The sequence below is a fragment of the Aulonocara sp. 'chitande type north' Nkhata Bay genome, linkage group LG14 (genome assembly GCF_057382095.1).
Source record: "Aulonocara sp. 'chitande type north' Nkhata Bay isolate Kocher_YH1m ecotype deep benthic linkage group LG14, A_spYH_male_GT1.1, whole genome shotgun sequence".
NCBI lineage: Eukaryota > Metazoa > Chordata > Actinopteri > Cichliformes > Cichlidae > Aulonocara > Aulonocara sp. 'chitande type north' Nkhata Bay.
The window spans coordinates 25957354-25976732 of record NC_141357.1 but is presented as its reverse complement, the minus strand read 5'-3'; the positions used below and the strand labels follow the sequence as shown (position 1 = coordinate 25976732).

Sequence of the window (19379 nt, the reverse complement as noted above, 5' to 3'; positions counted from 1 at the left end):
AATTGCCACCTCAGCATGCAGTCAAGTTCTATAGTCTTGCTAATGACCTACTAATTGTTTTCAGGTGTGTTGCAACAGGGACTCATGGAAAATTCTCAGGACAGCGGCCCTCAAGCACCGGAGTTCGAGACACCAGTCTACACTGTGCACTAAAGCATTAAAAAAACATGTCACTCAACACACAACACTGCGTGCCATGGGTAGTACTTCAGTTAGCCAAACCTAAAATAATACTTGATAATAATTTAAGCCTAAGACAAGATATTTTCATGTATTTTCATTTTCAATGAAATCTTAACTTCTGCACTCTGACGGCTACAAATTATTAGCTTAATTAGGTTGATTAGATTAAACCAAATCAAAAACTGTAGACCTCACTTTTAGAATCAGTGATCTATGATATTATTGATTTCATTTGTTTTACTTCAGGAGACACCACTTCAAGGCATGCTTTAACACTAAGCAATGCTAAATACATTTTAGAAAAAAATCTAAATTAAAGCATTTACTGTCAGATGTGAAGAAATGATTAGTTGAGTGACTGACAGGGGATTTCTAAGAATCGCCCCACAGTTCTTCAGCTAAGACACCTGAGTTAGAAAACACAAACACTCCAGTCGTCTTTACTCGCAAGGGCAGTCACAGAGCGCTCGTCCTTGCAGGAGGGCACTCGCACTCTGTCACTGTCTGCGTTCTTTATTTATACAAGCTGGTCACATGTGTGTACAAAGATAACAAAGTTATTACAAAGAACTCAGAGCTGAGGTTCCCCTTTTCTAAGTCTGTATGTTCTTAGAAAAGAGGAAGCTGTTAGTTGCTAAATAAGTTTATCACACAAGAGTTCATGTGAAAAGTCACGTAGACATGTGGATTGCTTAGTGATCAATAAAAAAAACGTACAATTTTCTTCTGACAGTGACTTTATTTAATTACAGTTATTTAAGCTATTTATTATTATTCATTGTTATGCAAAGTCCTGCCATGCAAGTGTAATGCAAATATACTTTTTATATAGCATGCCAAAAAAACATTTTTTATATTTCTCAAAATAAATGTGGTGACTTCTTCCCCATCATGTTCTTCTTGGTATTCTTTTCTGGTTTCAGTAAGATGATATAACATTTGGGTATAAAGATGCAAATTAGCAGTCCAAAACTAGATGCAAGTATTGCAAATATTTCTACAGCAACACTGAATTTCCCAGGGGAGCTGACATATGCTGGGATAAATGTAATCCATACTGCACAGAATATTAGCATGCTGAAAGTGATCAATTTGGCTTCATTAAAATTATCAGGCAGTTTCCGAGCTAGAAATGCAAAAATGAAACACAAAATGGCCAGTATTCCAATGTATCCTATCACAGCCCAATACCCTACAGCTGAGCCAAGGGCACACTCTAAGATGATTTTATCTTTGAATTTCTTAAAATTCTGAGATGGGAAAGGAGGTGAAGTTGTTAACCAAATGATGCATATGATAACTTGTATCAGAGTGAAACCCAGAACACAGAGTCTTTGCTGTACATGTCCAAACCACTTTTTAACATTAATACCTGGACCTGTAGCCCTGAAGGCCATTAACACAACCATTGTTTTTCCCAGAAGACAAGAGATACAGAGGACAAAGGTGATGCCAAATGCTGTGTGTCGCAGCATACAAGACCAGTCAGATGGCTTACCAATGAAGGTCAGAGAACACAGGAAGCACAGAATTAACGAGAAGAGCAGCAGGAAACTCAGCTCAGAATTGTTTGCTCTGACAATGGAAGTTTTCCTATATTTGAAGAAAATGAGTATCACACTAGCAGTCATGCATGTCCCAAATAAAGATGCTGCAGTGAGCAGTGCTCCCATAATTTCTTCATATGACAAAAACACTGCTTCCTTCTTTATACAGGCATCTCGTCTTTCATTTGACCAAAACTCAGGGAGACATCTCACACAGGTGGCAGAATCTGAAAATTTTATATTGAAGCAGATTTTACAGTTGTTGAGTAAAGTTATTTCTGTAACTGCTCCAAGGAAGAAATGTGTATACAAAGATTTCTGAAGACATGCACGTGCTTTCTCTCTTACAAGCAGTATTTACTGTGAAAAAGGTTTGACATTCAAGCTGATGGTAAAAGGCATACTGCACTGATCACAACAGCAAAATTTTGGCATCAAGAAACCAGTCCCGAACTGGCCTTTCTGCAGGCCAAAACTTTCAATATTTTTAAAGAATTTGGCACATAATTAAAATAAAAACTTGACAAGACCCACTCTGATGAGCAGCTAGAATCCTGTATCAGACAAGAATAGGACAATATTCTTCTTTCAGACATTTACACAGAAAAATGAGCAAACAAACAACGACAACAGCAAAAACAAAAACAAAAAAAAACTGGAAATAATAATCAAAATATTGCTTTATGAGATGTGCAAATAAATGCATTCTGCTTTTCTGTATATTTTAGGCCGGGGTGGCCAGGGTGCGGCTCTTTGCCTGGTTTAATGCAGCTCTTACATACATATCAAAGTTTGTGTTTGTGTTTTGAAGTTTTTTAAGTGTGCCTATGCCAAGAGGCACACTTATTACTATTCGTCGGATTTATTATTCTTATTATTATTTTCCTACAGTTTTGACACAAGGGTTACATATGTTATATCATTTTGTGCGGCTGGGTCTGGACTAGTATGCTATGACTTTTGGTGCTTATGACTTTTATAGTTTTTTAAATATTTAGATTTTAGTGCAAATTTTGGCCCATTTGTAGGCCCATGAGAAAGATTCAACTTTTGGCCCCCTAGAAACAGATTTCAAACTTAATTTGTGGTGTGTTGGCTCTCTCTAGTGGTATGTCGGGAGTGGTATGGCCTGTCTACCCGTATTTGGATTACCGTAATGACGACAATATCAATGGCGCGCACAGCGTCGCTGCTTTCAGGAACCATTTGAATTTTTAAGGTTGCGCGAACCATTGAATAGTTACGGTAACCGCAAGGGTGTATGCTTGGTGGAACACTCCATATCCCACAATTCATAGCACACCTCTACCGACTCAAACAATGGCGGCCACCACTTCGTTTAATATATTGCTTTTATTACTGTTTCTAGGTCACAAAATAAACTTTTAAGATATTTTCAGGCGAGAATGTAGGTGTGTAAACGTCAAATATCTGCTCGTTTGTCAAAACATATTAGGAACAGTGCTCTTACGATATTGCTGCTAGCACGGCTAGCTAGCTAGCATGGCTAGCATGGCTAGCGTCTCTTCGCTAAAAAGCACCCGGGCTTGGCTTACAGTGAGGCGGCTGACACTCGTTTCACCACCCGATCACTCGCCAAGAGACTGTTTCTCAGCTGGATTTACAGTATTTTTCGTTTATATGGGCCGATAATTCATTTATTCATTTTAGTAACGGTATAAACAGTGAAAGGTGGTTGTCCAGATGCTGGTCGATGTGGGAAAAATAACTGAGTTTTTGGTGGTGGCTAACGCAGAGCTCCAACAAAGGGCAGCTAGCCCTGACAGAAAGGACATGCGGGAAAAGAGACATGCGAGGCGACCGCCGATCGACCGGTGGTGGCTAACGCGGAGCTCAATCATGAATAAGGGAAACCAAAGGCAGGAGCGTGAGGTGAACTGAATTTCAGGTAAGAAGTTATGAACTGCACTCTATCTGGGTCAGATATAAACCGAGTTTAGGTGTAGTTTATTTTTGTTGTGCTGACAGTTACAATAACTCGTACTGCGTGCTAGCTAGCACGACGGAGTTTCTATACAGCTGTGTGCGTGCTAAGTTACTGATGTTGAACTTTATGACAACCTTTCCTGCCATTCTCTCGCCTGTTGAAACTTCAATCATGAAACTGATCAATGATCGGCTTTTCTCTCGTTTGTTTATTGCGCTAAACAACAGCAGCTGCACGTTTAAGCTTGATCAGCTGTTGTTAGAATTCATTTGATTTTAGTTTCTAGTATCAGCTGATGTTTGCTGGAGCCACAGCTGTAAAAAAGGGCTGGTCGAAACCAGGAGATGTCCTTACTGAATCATCAGAGCTGAACTGGTGATGGAGAAACAGGTTTACAGGTACCTTTTAGGTGACATGAATGAGTTGAAGGGAAGTTATGAACTGTTTCTGAGAGACAAATAACACCAAGCTCCTTTTTTTGTGTAGCTGACAGCTGGTAACTGTGCAGGGGCGGATCTAGCAAAGCTTTTGGCAGGGGGCCAGGTAGGGCATTAACAGGGAAAGGGGGACACAAAGATATACTTTTCTTTCTTGCTCTCATATAAAATATTTAGCTTTTATTAAATAGTTATCTGAATCTTACAACCAACGTTTGTATAATAATACACAAGATTGGCTGTAGACCATTGTTAATCATTCAGAACACTGTGTAAAAATAACAAAAAACAAAAAGTGAATGCAAAAGTGCATAAATATTTATTTTACGTGTTTGATGTGTGTGGCAGGCCGTGGTCTACAGTGCCGCTGCAGGGGAGGTGGACCCACCTCAGCGGCATCTGCAATCACGCCTCTCAGGCGTAAAGTCTGTGCTCTCTCGACTGTTTTTTTTTTTTTTTTTGGTGTGTGTCGAGCTGTGAGTTGAAAAGCTACAGCCGGCTGTTTGGGTACACCAACCATGTGTGAAAAGTGGTCCATAACGTAATGCTTCAAAGCGTGTTCATGCAAACATTGTCGGGTCTGCCGTGGTACAATGGGACTTCTGCTCATTAACCTCTGTGCACAGCGTCTGCAAATCGGGGCTGTACGAAGTCACCTCATCTTTACACAAAACTGTAAGCTGTCATCTGTGAGGCGCGAGTGGTGTTTTTTTTTTACCATAGTTCATGGTGGAGAATGGCTGCTCTGCTGAGTTTTGCTCTCTGTAGCCGTATGAATGGCAAACTACACTGATTATCGGCGGCATAGGCCCACTTTAAATTTCTTCTGAAATTTTCGCTTTCTAGTTTGTTGTTATTGGTTTTTTAAAATGTGCGCATTCGCTTTGCTTGAGTTCAATATGGTATTTTCATCGAATGCGCATGTGTGTGAGATGAAAATACCGCAAAGTTTTCCAGTAGGGGCAAGTTCACTCTCAAAATGGCAGGGGAAAAATGCACAGCTAAACAAAAATATGCTGGATTGGAACATTGCACGGGCTAAAAAGCCATACAATGAAGGGGAGTTTGTTAAAAAAAATGCCTCAGTGACGTTGTCTAAGGAGCTTGGAAAGAAAAGTGTCTGGACTTCTTTAAGTTGCTTGAAGACCTTTCACCTCTCATCCGAGAAGCTTCTGCAGTTCTTCAAGAAGGTTCAAGAAGCTTCTCGGATTGCAGTTGCACTCTGACCTTCAAGCATGTGAGTATTTTAGTGTCGCATTGGATGAGAGTTGTGATATACAAGACAAGACTCAGTTGGCAATATTTGCACGGTCTGTGTCAAACGATTGTGTGATCAAAGAAGAACTCCTTGATATTGTGCCATTAAAAGAGAGAACCCATAGATGTGAAAGAAACCATGATGGCTGCATTTGAAAAATCGAATCTGCCTATAACGAAACTAACTGCAATAACCACAGATGGAGCACCAGCCATGATGGGATCTGTGAACGTGCTCATGGGGTTGTGCAAGCTGACCAAACATTTCCTGAGTTTTGGAAGCAACTCGTGTCTAAATCATTGAATTTAGATAACATCATGAAGCCTTTGATGGAAATCGCCAACTACATCCGCACACATGCGCTTAACCATAGCGAAATTCAACAATGTCATCGCTGAGCTGGACCAAGGGCTTCCAGGTGACCTGCCACTCCACTGCACTGTGAGGTAGCTGTCAAAAGGCCAGGTACTCTCTCACTTCTTTGAGCTTTTGGAATCCCTGAAACTGTTTATGGAAGAGAAGGACAAGGACTATCCCGAGCTCTCAGACATCAAGTGTATTATGGATCTGGCATTTTTGGTCGACAAGCTGTGTCACTTGGATAGACTGAACCTGACCCTGCAGGGTAAGTTAGAAAATGCTGCCTGACCTAGTGGAAAGTGTGTTTGCGTTTGTCAACAAACTGAAGCTGTTAAAGGCACATATTCAAAAGGTAGATTTATCGCATTTTCCCACTCTGCTAAAAGCCAGCGGTTAAGTCGCCAGCACCACCCTGAGTAAGGAAAGAGACAGATATGCAGTGCTGGTTGAAAACTTGCACAAAAGCTTTGTGACCCTGTTCCATGATCTACAATTGAAAAGGCCACAGATTGCATTCATTGTCGACCCATTTAATGCAGAGACAGACTGTTTGAAAGTCCCGCTGGTCACAGATGAAGCTGCGGCTGAGTTGGAGATGATCGATCTTTATAAGGAGGACCAATTGAAACCTGCTTTAAGGGAAGGGACCCTTGAGTTCTGGAAAGGTGTGCCAATGGAAAAATACCGCAATGTCAAACGGGCTGCGCTTAAGATACTGTCAATGTTTGGTTCAACATACGTCTGCAAGTCTGTGTTTTCTACCCTAAAACATGTGAAATCAAAGCATCGATCTGTTCTGACTGACACTCATTGCTTCGAGTGGTAACAACGGAATACAAGCCAGATTTGAAGAGGATTGTTCAAGGCAAGGAATGCCAGAAGTCCCACAAAACAACATGCATTGTAAAAGAAAAATGCTATTGTAGATTATTATATTTTTGTTTGTGGACTTAGAGTTTGTGTGTGAGAGACAGTGCACACAATATTCATTGTTGAAAATGACTGGCCTGTGGTTTTAGTACTGTAGGAGTCCATTCCTGTCATTATCATGTTGGTGTGTGACATTTACAATAAATCTGGCTGAGCAGAGGTGTGTGTGTGAGTGTGTGTGAGAGAGAGAGGGAGGAAGGGATGGGTGATGTTCATGTGTGCCCATGTGTATGATGTGGCTCTTTGCGGTAACACAATAAAAAAAAGAGTGGCTCTTGGTCTCTGACTGGTTGGCCACCCCTGCTTTAGACAATGTTTTGGATTTATAAATTTTGTAGGAAACAATTCATCAAAATTATTAAATAATTCTTCAGAGGAATTAGTCCATATTTTTGGATGGCATGTGAAATTTTTGCTATGTGCGAAACTTAAAAAAAAAAGAGATCTAACCTGTAACATTGCTGATTTCTCCCTCTGCACATTGTATACAGTCATAGCAGCAAACAGGCCTTCCTTTCTGGAGAACCTTGCGTGTTCCTGGCGGACATTTCTCGCTGCAAACTGACACAGGGACCTGCATGAATAATTACATAAAACTTTATATAAAATATGAAAAACACTGCATGGTGTCATCTTTCCAACATGTAGCAATAAGCAAAAAACATAGCGTGAAACTATATAAAAATATGTATAAAATATGTACAGTTATAATATAATTTTTGAATATTTTATAGCTTACCAGCTTTGAGTTTCTTGCCCAAATTAAAGACTTGTTTTGGAAATTTAGCTTTTTTTCTGGAGCTAATGATATATCATAAAGACCAACTGTCACAAACTCCACAACGCCGTTTTCTTTTGGCTGCCAGTTTATAATTTCATACTTTGCTGCTGGATCTCCATTCTCATCAAAGTAAACCTCATCCCCTTCCTTAGTTGTGAAGTGACTCTTTCGTATGTGTTGTAAAATCTAAGAAATATGTCATAACTCAGTATATTGCATGACTGAGATCTTGCACACCCATTGACTTGCGAATATAAGACATTAGCTCTTTTCTTAAAATCATTTTTCTTTCTAATTGAACTTAATGTGTTAACAATAGTATTAGTTGGTTTTAAGCTCACCGTGAATGGATCTAGCTGGACTTTGTTGCTACATGCTTTATTACAGCTGACAATGTTGTGAAGGGCATGGGCCACAGCATACACTCCTTTATAGACATTGTTAAAGATAGGCATGAGAGACATATCAGTGAAGCTGTTTTGAACTCCGTTCAGATCTTCATGTCCAGTACACTCTCTCTGAATGTTTGCTGATGACGTTGACTGCCTAAACTTACAGTTAAATAATGTCTCCCAGAACTCAGTAAATAGTTCATTGTTAGATGAATTGAGTGACTTCACATCCAGTATGAACTCTCTCAGGCCAGTGACATGTGCTTTGGGAATGGAAAGGCCTATGGCACCATTCAGTATGTGATGTATATCCATTTTTGCTGTTTGCGAATCAAATATCCAAGACTCACTGCCTACCCACTGATACCCAGACAAGTTATGGTATGAAAACTCATGTATCAGAACATCCATCTCCTTGTGTGACAGAAAGGCAATGATCACCTTGGAGGTTGAAGCCTTTATAGTGCGAATTATTTCTCTTATTTTGTCAGATGGATCTGTTCTAAAAAAAGATACAGAATACTCCAGACAGATGCCCAGGCGCTGTGCAGTTTCTGTAAATGTGGCCATGCCATTATTTCCATAATCATTATTAGTTCTGATAGCTCCAACCCAAGTCCATCCAAAATGCTTGACCAAATGGGCCAGGGCTCTGCTCTGGTAGTAGTCACTGGGTATTGTTCTGAGGAAGGATGGGTACTTGGTTTTGTCACTGAGACAAGCACATGTGGCAAAGTGGCTGATCTAGAATTAAACATAAAGAACTTATATTTGAAAAAGACACAGAATGAGAGAAGATTAAGATGTTAAAAATAAGACAAACACTTAATTAAATTTGCTCAGAGGAGTTGGGAAAATGATTTAGTTACTTTATTTCATTTTATAAAATATCAGTTCTACTCACTACTGGTACATAAAATGGTCCAATAACAGTGGCTATTGCTATGGTTGGAGAGGAAGAGGTCTCTCCCATTATGGCCTGTACGTGTGCAGGTCTGGTACATGATGCCTTGGAGGGTACAGACACAATTTCATTACCATTAGCCAAAGCCAGTGTAAGTCCTACACTTCGGGCAACATTGCCACAAGTATTAAAGATTTTATAGCCCAGAGTGACTCCCGGCAGTAGGTCTGTACTGTTATTAATCTCCTCAATGGCAAAAAGCATAGCTTGGGCAAACTGCAAATCTCTGAAATTTAAACTTAATTGAGACAATTATTAATAATTCATAAAATAGAGAGAAAAAGTATTTCAAACAAAACCATTTAATGTCAATGATTTATATAACTGAAACCAAACATACATAATACAAAATATTTATCAAGTTTTATTTGTATCAAATGACTTCTAGGAGATTCCTTTAATCTAAATGCATTTCGTTGATGAGACTTACCTGGTGCATTGAAGTGGCAGTGGTTTGTGCGTGTAGGTATCCTTTCTGTCTTTCCAGCTGGTGTGAAACGAAAACATACCCCCCAATATAATATCCCCATCCTTACATAGCAGTGGGTTCCCAGGATCTCCTCTCTGCCTGCACACTGGCTCCTCAGCATGAGAGACAGATGCCACTAACAGCAGTTGCAGCAGTGCCCATCCCTGCTCTGGCCATACCTGTGTTGATGTCATTTTTCAGCTAAATCAATTAGTGGCACTGAAAATGAAATTTACAGTGGTATTTATACCTTTTGGTGAAACATAAGAAATGATAGAAGAGTGGCAGTTCATTCTCAGTAGACCTACAAGGTTGGGCAAAAGGAGGGACATGCCCTAATTTTCAATTTAATGTAGGTTAAAGTGTGTAAAATAAATAGATAAATAAGATAAGATAAGAACTTTATTTATCCCGAGGGAAATTATTTTGTCATACACATGCTCAATGCAGCAAGAGAGACAGAGGAACAGTAATAAGATATACAATATGTACAATAGAATACAAGTAAATACATACATATACAATACAATAAATACATACATACACTTTAGCCATGCCCATTTAAATATGAAGTCACAGTGTAAAATAGAACTCCCTACAAATACATATGCTTTGCAAATTATTTTTCCCATGGGAAATTTGCAGTGATTTCTTCTTCTATGGCAATAAAGGTCATATATTTACCATAAATTCTAGACTACAGAGTGCACCTGATTACAGTTTTTTCCAGTCGCTAACAAGCGTTTGTCCAAACAGTTGTCACATTTGCAAAACTCTAAACACAATTAGCACAGCATCGGTCTGTTGTGGCCATACCATTCTTACATTTCATGTCGTGTTCACCCAATATGCAGTCAGTGAACACATTTCCACAATGCTTACATTTTCTTAACAGACAAGCTATACCTCCCAACAAAATTATGGACTGTTTTTGTAGTATTTACGAATGTTAACACACAACATCCCACAATAGCAAAAACAATATTCCAAACCGTAGATACAGTATAAAAACCTCTGCTTCTGCAATGATATCAGTACAAAAACAATATCAATATCAAAAATATATCTCAGCTGATAATAAACAAACAATTGAATAATTGACACACAGCTGATTTATGTTGGGTAAATTGGGCCAACGACAGCTTCTTCCATTCTGGCTTAGACTCAGTGGGGTTTATAAGGCAAGACCTTGAGGAGTGATGTTTTTGGAAACAAAAAAAAGACAAACACTGTAATGTCTGGTCGAGGAAGAGTAAGAGCAAGGGGCCCAGGGAGAAGAGCAGGCCCAAGGAGAGGGCAAGGTAGAGGTGTAAGAATGCGTGGTGGTGGCATTCCAAGGGCTGCAAGAACAGTAGTCAGTGATGAAATTCGTGCCACTATCATTGACCATGTAATCAACCATGGTCTTTCACTAAGAGAGGCTGGTGAAAGAGTGCAGCCCAATTTGAGGCGGTCAACAGTTGCCTCCATTATACGCATCTTTCAACAAACCAACAGGTAAGTATTGCATTTTACATGGATTGTTTCTATTCTCACTTGACATGTCAATATGGTCATACAGTAATGCATATGTTGAATTTTTTGTCTTTCTAAAGAATGCAATGTCTTCCACCCTCTGGGGGAAGAGGAAAGCTCCTCAGTAATGATCAGGAGCTTGCCATTGTAGAAATGGTTACTGCAAATAATGCAATAAAACTGCGTGAAATTCAAACTAGAATTGTGGCGGACCATGAGATATTTGACAATATCGATAGAATCAGCCTCACAACCATTACGCGGACATTGTCCAAACACAGAGTGCGGATGAAGCAGCTCTACGCTGTTCCCTTTGAGAGGAACAGTGAGAGGGTCAAGGAGCTACGACGACAATATGTCCAGGTATAGTGTATATTCAATCCAATGTCCAGTTCTATAAGCTTTGCACTTTGCAAGTAGGTAACCTACACAATACTAGGTTACAGTACAGTATGGTATACAGTAATAACATGACTTACATAAACTTTGTTTCAGAGAGTTATGGAATTGGAGGCCAACCAGGCCCCTCATAAATTCATATACATCGATGAGGCAGGATTCAATCTGGCCAAAAGGCGTCGACGTGGACGAAATGTAATTGGAAAAAGGGCCACAGTTGATGTGCCAGGACAGAGAGGGGCAAACATTACCATGTGTGCAGCAATTGCAAATGCAGGATTACTCCTTCACAGATGTCAGGTTGGACCCTATAATACAGAGCGCTTGCTTGCCTTTCTCAATGATCTCCACCAGCGCCTGGTTCCAGAGCAGGGTCAGGAGGGTGAAAACATGAGGACCTTTGTAATTACCTGGGACAATGTGGCTTTCCATCACTCGCAAGCAATAACAACATGGTTTGAAGTCCACCCAAGACTGGTAAGTCTCTTCCTTCCACCCTATTCACCTTTCCTCAACCCCATAGAGGAGTTCTTTTCTGCATGGAGGTGGAAGGTTTATGACCATCAGCCACATGACCAGATGTCCCTCCTCGAAGCCATGGATGCTGGCTCCAGGGACATCACAGTTGACGATTGCCAAGGGTGGATCCGACATACCAGGCGATTCTATCCCAGGTGCATCGACTTGGATAACATCAGATGTGATGTTGATGAAAACATGTGGCCTAACCCTGAAGATCGCAGAGATTAGATGCAAAGTTTTTGCCTTTTTTTAGCCCCCCTCCCCCCCTTTTGATCTTGGCTTTTTGCTGTTGTTTTTTTGTTCAGAATGCTCTTGTGTGTTTCATGGATATTTTGTTCACTGTAAGCAATACTGTAAAACTTTCTCTGTCCTATCATACTGTGTTTCTACTGTACCTCCTGTAGTAAACAGTAAAGAAACATAAACTTGTTTGCTTTTTACTGGAATGCTTTTGAATGTGAACATTACTGTACATGTGGACATACAGTTACCAACCAAGACATTTCTGGTGTCAAAATGGTGGATTGCATGTTTCGCATGCAAATACCTGTAAAACTGAAACATAAAAGTCTATGCAGTTTTTGTAATGTCAATAATAGCCAGTATTTTGAAACCTGGTGTACTTTGATTGACTGCATGTACCTTGTGAAGTGAAAACAAGTGTTATTCTTTGACAGACTAATTTCATTTTGAGTCAGATTTATAGTGTTTTTGTACAGTTAGTGTGTGCAGAGAAAGATGTGTTCTATTTTGAAATGAAGAGTTAGTATATATTTAACAAAATGTATTTTTGAGAAGAAAATTATCCATTTGGCCAATTGTGTTTTGTAGGTGTGAGTCTGTGTTAAGAGTTTAGAAAAAGTATCTGAAGTATGGGTAGGCGCTTGTTAGCGATTGAAAAAAAACTGTAAAAGCCACATGCTCTAATTTTAGAAAGGAAATCTATTTTGTACTTATCGGTAACACACAAGTTATGTTGCTTATGTTTTTTTACTGAACAGTGAATGAACAACATTCCAATATTTTCTAACGACCGGTAAAAATATATACCGTATACATACGACAGCCTACCAGGAAAAGTAATTAATCGCCTTCTTCGTCTTCCTCCTGAGCACTAAAACCATCAAAGTCGTCTTCTTCAGTGTCCAAATTGAACAGCCTTAGGCTCTCGCCATACACTTCAGTCTCTTTGTTGTCGCTCTCACTTGAGCACAGGTGGTGCTCTTCATCACGCAGCAGTCCAGCCTTTTGAAATCTGTTGGTGATGGTGGATGTTTTGACACAGCTCCACACATTTAGGATCCATTGGCAGACTTTAGTTAAAGATGCTCTTTGCATGCGGCCTGTTTTGGTAAATGATTTCTCGCCGCTTGTCATCCAAGCCTCCCACTCAAGGCGCAGTGCCACTTTAAATGCCTGGTTCACGCTGATGTCCAGTAGGGCTGCCACGATTTGTCGACTAGTCACGATTACGTCGACTATCAAAATCGTCGACGACTGATTTAATAGTCGACGCGTCGTTTGAAGCTTTGTAAGATCCCAAAAGACCCAGGAATAAGTAGCAGGATTTAAGAGTGTAATAACGGACTGAAACAGAAGATGGCAGCACTGCATGTACAAGGATGCCAGCTGCCGTTAAACCCCGAAGAAGAAGAAGAAGAAGAAGAAGCAGCTTTGTCCCAGAATTCATAGCGTGGCCCAGCTTAGTTTCCAACAATGGCGATAGCTAGTTAGTTTTAATATTACTCTTATTATTCTTTCTGGGTCACAAAATAAACGTTTAACATATTTTCAGGCGAGAATGTAGCTGTGTAAACCTCAAATATCGGCTCAGTTTATCAGGACACCACATATTTTCAAAAGCGCTCCGACGTTTTCGGAGACATCTGTTACCCACTAGCTCGATAGCTAGCCGGGGGCTAGGTCACTAGCGCTGTGAGAACACCGGACTCCCGGCAAATTGTTTTCAAACCCACCGCCGTCTTTCGCTACTCAGGTTAAATATATATGAGTCACTTAGATAAATTAAAAATGTTGTTGTTTGGCTTTTTTTTCAGTATTTTAGTTGTTCCTGAGTAAATCGGTTTGTCTGAGATTAAAGTTATAGTTTTTACACAGCTGAATAAACGTCAAGCAGACAGCTGATCATCAGAAGTGTGAGATGCTGGAGAATTTACTCCGGTGTCCTGTTATATTTTAGATAGCAAGGAGTTTATTAAACTCCACCGAGACAATCTGCTAATTTCATTAAAATTGAATAAACTATCATCTTGTCTTTATTTTTAGTTAGCACCTTAAAAGCTTAAAGCTGTAAGCTAATGATAGTTATATAAGAGTAGATGCTGCTGGTGCAATAAGCTGTAGTTTTACGTCCAGTGGATGATGATCTGATTAGTCGACTAATCGCATAAATAATCAGTGACTAGTCGACTATCAAAATAATCGTTTGTGGCAGCCCTAATGTCCAGTGACTTCAAATACTTAGTGCTGCCCCAAGGAATCACAGCTGGAATTGAGTTTGTACTCTTGTTAGCAGTTTTTGCTGAATCTGTTATATGGGCCGTCATGCTGTCCATAACAGATTCAGCAAAAACTCCTAATGTCCAGTGACTTCAAATACTTAGTGCTGCCCCAAGGAATCACAGCTGGAATTGAGTTTGTACTCTTGTTAGCAGTTTTTGCTGAATCTGTTATATGGGCCGTCATGCTGTCCATAACAGCAATGCTTTTTTTCTGTGAAAAAATCCCCCAGCCGCTAAAAAATCACCGTCGGTGGAAGCTTTAGCCTGGATGCTGTGTAGCTCAGAACACAAGTAAAATGCGTTCTCTCATGGTCACTTGTTTTCTGTGTGATGGACAAGTCACCTTTTTTATTAACAATCTGAGTGAGAGGCAGGTCAAACATCAAATGTATTTCATCCACATTTATAATATCATCTGGCTCGATGGAGTTTTCCACTATCTTTGTTTGAGTGACTGTGCAGAAGTTAGCGAGTTTTTCCTCGTAGTTGGGAGGGAGCTGCTGACACAAAATTGTGCCCTGATGAGCAGGTCTTTTCATCTCACAAATCTAAATCACTGCAATGGTCCACTTCTAAAATCTTCAATTTTCATTTCGGTGGCGATTGCTTTAGCCTTCAGTCTGATCTGCACGGTGGAAACACCGCAGCCCCCTTCTCTCTGAGTGTTAATCCAGTTTTCAAGAAAGTTTTCAAGTTCGGGCCATCTGTTATGATTACCTCTGAAAGCTTTTGTCATCTTTTTGCATTGACTCAGTTTTTCACACTGGCATCTCCACTGTCTCATCATCAATTCATTTATGCCAAGATTACATGCAGCGGGTTGTTTTCCTTCTTCAACCGCCAGATTGATTGCCTTTAACTTTAATGCATACATAATGTTAAAATTTGGGCTGCATCATATGCTTTTCTTCGAGTGTTTTCCATGTTGATGAGGATGATTTACAATAATTTAATTGTGAAAGTATGCTAATGTATCACACAATTTCATTGGACCTCTGTGAACTACTTATCAACTTTATTGGTCTACTGTTACAAGGCAAAATGTTTTTGGTAGCATTGAAAAAAAAAAAATGCATTAGCTGCACCTTAGTATAGGCCGCAGTGTTCAAAATCTGGGAAAAAAGTAACGGCTTATAGTCTGGAATTTACGGTACTTTCTTAGTAATTCAATATCTTATTAAATACGTGGATGCACTGAAAATTTTATTTATATTTTTTTGTACAGTATTGTGGGCTACTCTTAGAGCTTTACACAATATATCACAGTCACCATTCATGTTGAGATTCACATCTGTGCATCACTGATGTGAATGACAGTTGGTGAATCTACCGGTGCTCTGAACGGATAATTGGAGGTGAGCTTCCCTTCCTCCAAGACATCTACAGGAAGCGGTGCCTGAGGAAAGCGGGAAGGATCATCAAGGACTCCAGTCACCCCAGCCATAAACTGTTCAGACTACTTCCATCAGGAAGGAGGTTCTGCAGCATCCGGTCCCGTACCAGCAGACTGAGAGACAGCTTTTTCCACCAGGCCATCAGACTGCTGAACACTTCATAGACACCTCACCTTCACTACTGGAACTTCAACATTATGCCACTTGTTTTGCACATGTCCAACTACCAACTTCCATTATTTTATATATTTTATTTTATTGTTTACTCTATTTAATTTGTAAAATATGTAACACACACACACGTAGAAAAACATATTTAGTATACACATCCAGTAATGCATACACTCTTATATTGTACATATATTTATTACTGTCAGATTTAGCCATTTTTATATTTTGCTTGTTTTATGTTATTGTATTTTGCACAACTCTGTTGCTTGTGAAGCTCGCACACAAGAATTTCACCCGCATGTGCTGTACCAGTGTGCCTGCACATGTGATGTGACAATAAAAGTGATTTGATTTGATTTGATTTGGGTAGACTGATGCTATTCTTTCTCATTTAACATAAGCAGCAATGTACCGGTGGCTGTACCAGTAACACAGCATAGAAGAAGGTAACAGTTAGTAGTCTTTACAGCTTTGAAGCAACAATGGCGCCTGTGTTTGGCTTTGCCGCCGCTGCTACAGCTCGTTGGAGGCGACAGTGTAGTTTTTCACTGTCGTCGCTTGTCGTTTGCAATATACTTTTCGCTGGGACAGCTACAGAAAAACTGTTCCTCCTCCTCTGGTGTGTTCCTCACCTGAGTGCGTGCTACTGTGCACAACCCGCGGCATTTCCACCCTCAAGAGACGAAAAAGGGGAACGAAGGCCAGCATCCAGGTGAAACGGAGAAGGTACCGGAGGCTAGCTGCTTGGCTGTGGGGTGCCTGCGACCAGTTCCTCTCCTGTTGTTTGCTGGGGATGATACGCCGCCGCCTGGGACCCGAGCCCCATGGCTCGAAAGCAGTTTGCTCACTCTGTGTCCGTCATCCATTTTCCGTTTTGCTGGTGACAGCTACGTCTGCTCATCGATCAAGGTTTTTCCCAACTCTGGAGTCGCTGCCCTGCCCGGCAGGTCCATAGGTTTGCACATACGGTGGCCCCTAGAGACAAAGCACGTACAAACTCCAAAACACTTGCAAACTCCAAAACACTTGCAAACTCCAAAACACTTGCAAACTCCAAAACACTTGCAAACTCCAAAACACTTGCAAACTCCAAAACACATGCAAAATCCAAAACACTTGCAAACTCCAAAACACATGCAAATTCCAAAACACAACGGAAGTGCTCCAGGACGCTAGGGGCAGTGTGTAGCTTTTGTTACCTAGTAACTACACAAGCCAGGAAGTACCAATGACCGGATTTGGGCTGCATCCCAATTCAGGGTCTGCAGCCTTAAAGGCCGCATTTTAAGGCCGATTACGTCACAGCGACACGACGAAGGCTGTCCCAATTCAAAGGCTGCTCGAAATGCGGCCCTCAAATGCGTCCTTAATTTCCCTGAATTTTAAGGATGGGTCAGTGTAGCCTTCATGGCCCAACATATCCCAGATTTCATAGTGCAGTGGTGGTGTGGATAATTTTGCCGAAAAAAAAGCGGAGCCTCCGAAGAGTAAACTTTCAGAAGTAAGTACTGAATATTATGTCACTTATTTATGCGCAAATGTTTTTATAGTGAAAAACATTAAAACATTACTGTTGGCCACATGTCGGGAAAGTTATGTGACATTAGCGATGTTTGTACTAACTTGGTTTTAAAGCCTTTACTTCAAAATATATGCCGTTCAATAGTTGAACTTACAGAGATTGTGATGATTTTATGGATAATTAAAGTCAGTCATATATCCACAAACACAACAAGCTGAAAGTCAGTGATGCTGCTCGGTTTGCAGTCCTGAAAATCACGGCACAAGCAGGATTCACTGCACTGTTAATGTTAGCTATGTTATATTACTGCCTCTGTTCTGTGGTGTCGAACCAAACGGACTTTAACGTGTGTTTGAACGAGCTGACGGTTCACTCGTTAAGCTGAAAGAAAGATGCTTTAATCACAGGAGTCACACATGTGTCCACTGTACCATCTGGGAACTCTTCTTGTTTCGTAATAACACAAACATTAAATCCTCCTTCTTTTGTGCTGTTTTGTAGCAGTGTATACACCTGAGACTGTCACCTGTCTGTCTGTCCTGCACTCTCTCTCTTTTTCTTTCTCTCTGATTGTCTAATAAAAGTATGAACATGTATTTATAAGTTACACTTGTGTTTGAACCCTGCAGCTTATCACAGATTTGATTTCCATGTGTGACAACTGCAAGTGTCCAGAGTGAGGACAGACTGAGGGACCCACTGCTGCACATCATCTGGGAGGCTTTGCACCCCTGATGATCTACCAGGACAAACTCAGCAGTGTGTGAGGAAGAGGAGGAGGAAGAGCCAGCAGCAGCTGACAGATGGAGAGAATAGACAGACTGTTCCTTGTTTTTGAAGGACTGCTAGGAAAGTTTAACATAACTAATTGTCTGTCCTGAATCAGTCTTATTAGGTAATGTTCAAATAATTGTATCATTCCAGTGTTTTCAGTGTGGGAGAAAGTACTCAGGGCCTTCAAGTTCAAAGGCCTATGAAAGGCAGCAACAAGTTTAATATTCAGAAACCTAAAGTATGTATCAGCAGCAGAATGGAGCTAAAAAAAATATTTGTTTCAGTTCTATGAAGCTTTGAGTATTTTGGATTAGTAGCACTGCTGTGTTTGTTGCATCATATTGCTGTAATTGTTTATATGCTTTATATATTCTGAGGTAAGTTGATCTATAGTGTTACATCATATTCTATAAGGATGTTATGTGTTTGTATACTTTCTGCCCAGTTTGACCCATTTAGCAGAAGTCAGCCTGTTTAAGGCTCTGATATTTATTCTGTATGACTTAAAGCAGTTATGACATGGTCTGATTTTCTCACCCAATAAAGGAATATTCAATATATCAGTCTACTCTTCATTTTATCAGAAACAGTTATCACAGCTTGTACATTTTCTTTTAGGACATGGTGGAGGACTTGCTGCTGTTTACCAGGACAGACTCATATGCAAACTGATGACCTCGGACTTCTTTTCTTCATTTGAGTCACAGATGATGAAGGTCGGTTCTTTGAAAACCTTTTACTGTATTTTAATCTATCGACCTCCTGGACCTGCTGGGGTCTTTCTAACTGAATTTAACGACCTTCTGACATCGATCATTAAACTGGAGAAAGTTGTAATATTGGGAGACTTAAACCTTCATATTGATGACGCTTCCTGTAACACTGCTGCTGTGCTCATCACTATCACTGAGTCTTTTAACTTTAAGCAGCATGTTTTTTTTACAAAGGGCCACACTTTTGATCTTGTTTTCTCCCTGAGTATAAATATACATGATGTATGTGTGGAAGATGTCCATGTGAGTGACCATAGTTGTATATTCTTTAATTTGTCATTTTACGTGGATCCTTCCCCTCCTAAATTGATGATCCAAAGGCGGATTTTAAACGAGGATGCTGCTAGAAGGTTTTCTGGCATGTTTGTCCCTCGCATGGCTCAAAATCATATGGATTCACTTATTTTGTCTTTTAACAATCAATGTAAATCTATTTTAGATAAGGTGGCACCTCTGAAACGAAATGTCCATTCATCCATTCGCTTCCGCTTATCCTTTTCAGGGTCGCGGGGGGTGCT

General features: G+C 40.2%; 1 protein-coding gene and 1 long non-coding RNA gene across 2 annotated transcripts; one reads left to right on the top strand and one right to left on the bottom strand.

Moving 5' to 3' along the window:
- Positions 1 to 1043: 1043 nt before the first annotated feature.
- On the bottom strand, positions 1044 to 9421 carry LOC147314702 (extracellular calcium-sensing receptor-like). Its single transcript, XM_086260208.1, has 6 exons — positions 9231 to 9421; positions 8741 to 9038; positions 7786 to 8580; positions 7403 to 7630; positions 7114 to 7237; positions 1044 to 1957 (listed from the first exon to the last, which is right to left on the bottom strand). The coding sequence occupies exons 1-6, from the start codon at positions 9305 to 9307 to the stop codon at positions 1044 to 1046; spliced, it is 2436 nt and encodes an 811-aa protein (XP_086116334.1). The 5' UTR covers positions 9308 to 9421.
- Positions 3083 to 18954, top strand: LOC147314701 (uncharacterized). The gene is made up of 3 exons (XR_015124519.1): positions 3083 to 3639; positions 17944 to 18209; positions 18707 to 18954. It is a non-coding gene; the product is annotated as an uncharacterized LOC147314701 (long non-coding RNA).
- Positions 18955 to 19379: the final 425 nt, after the last annotated feature.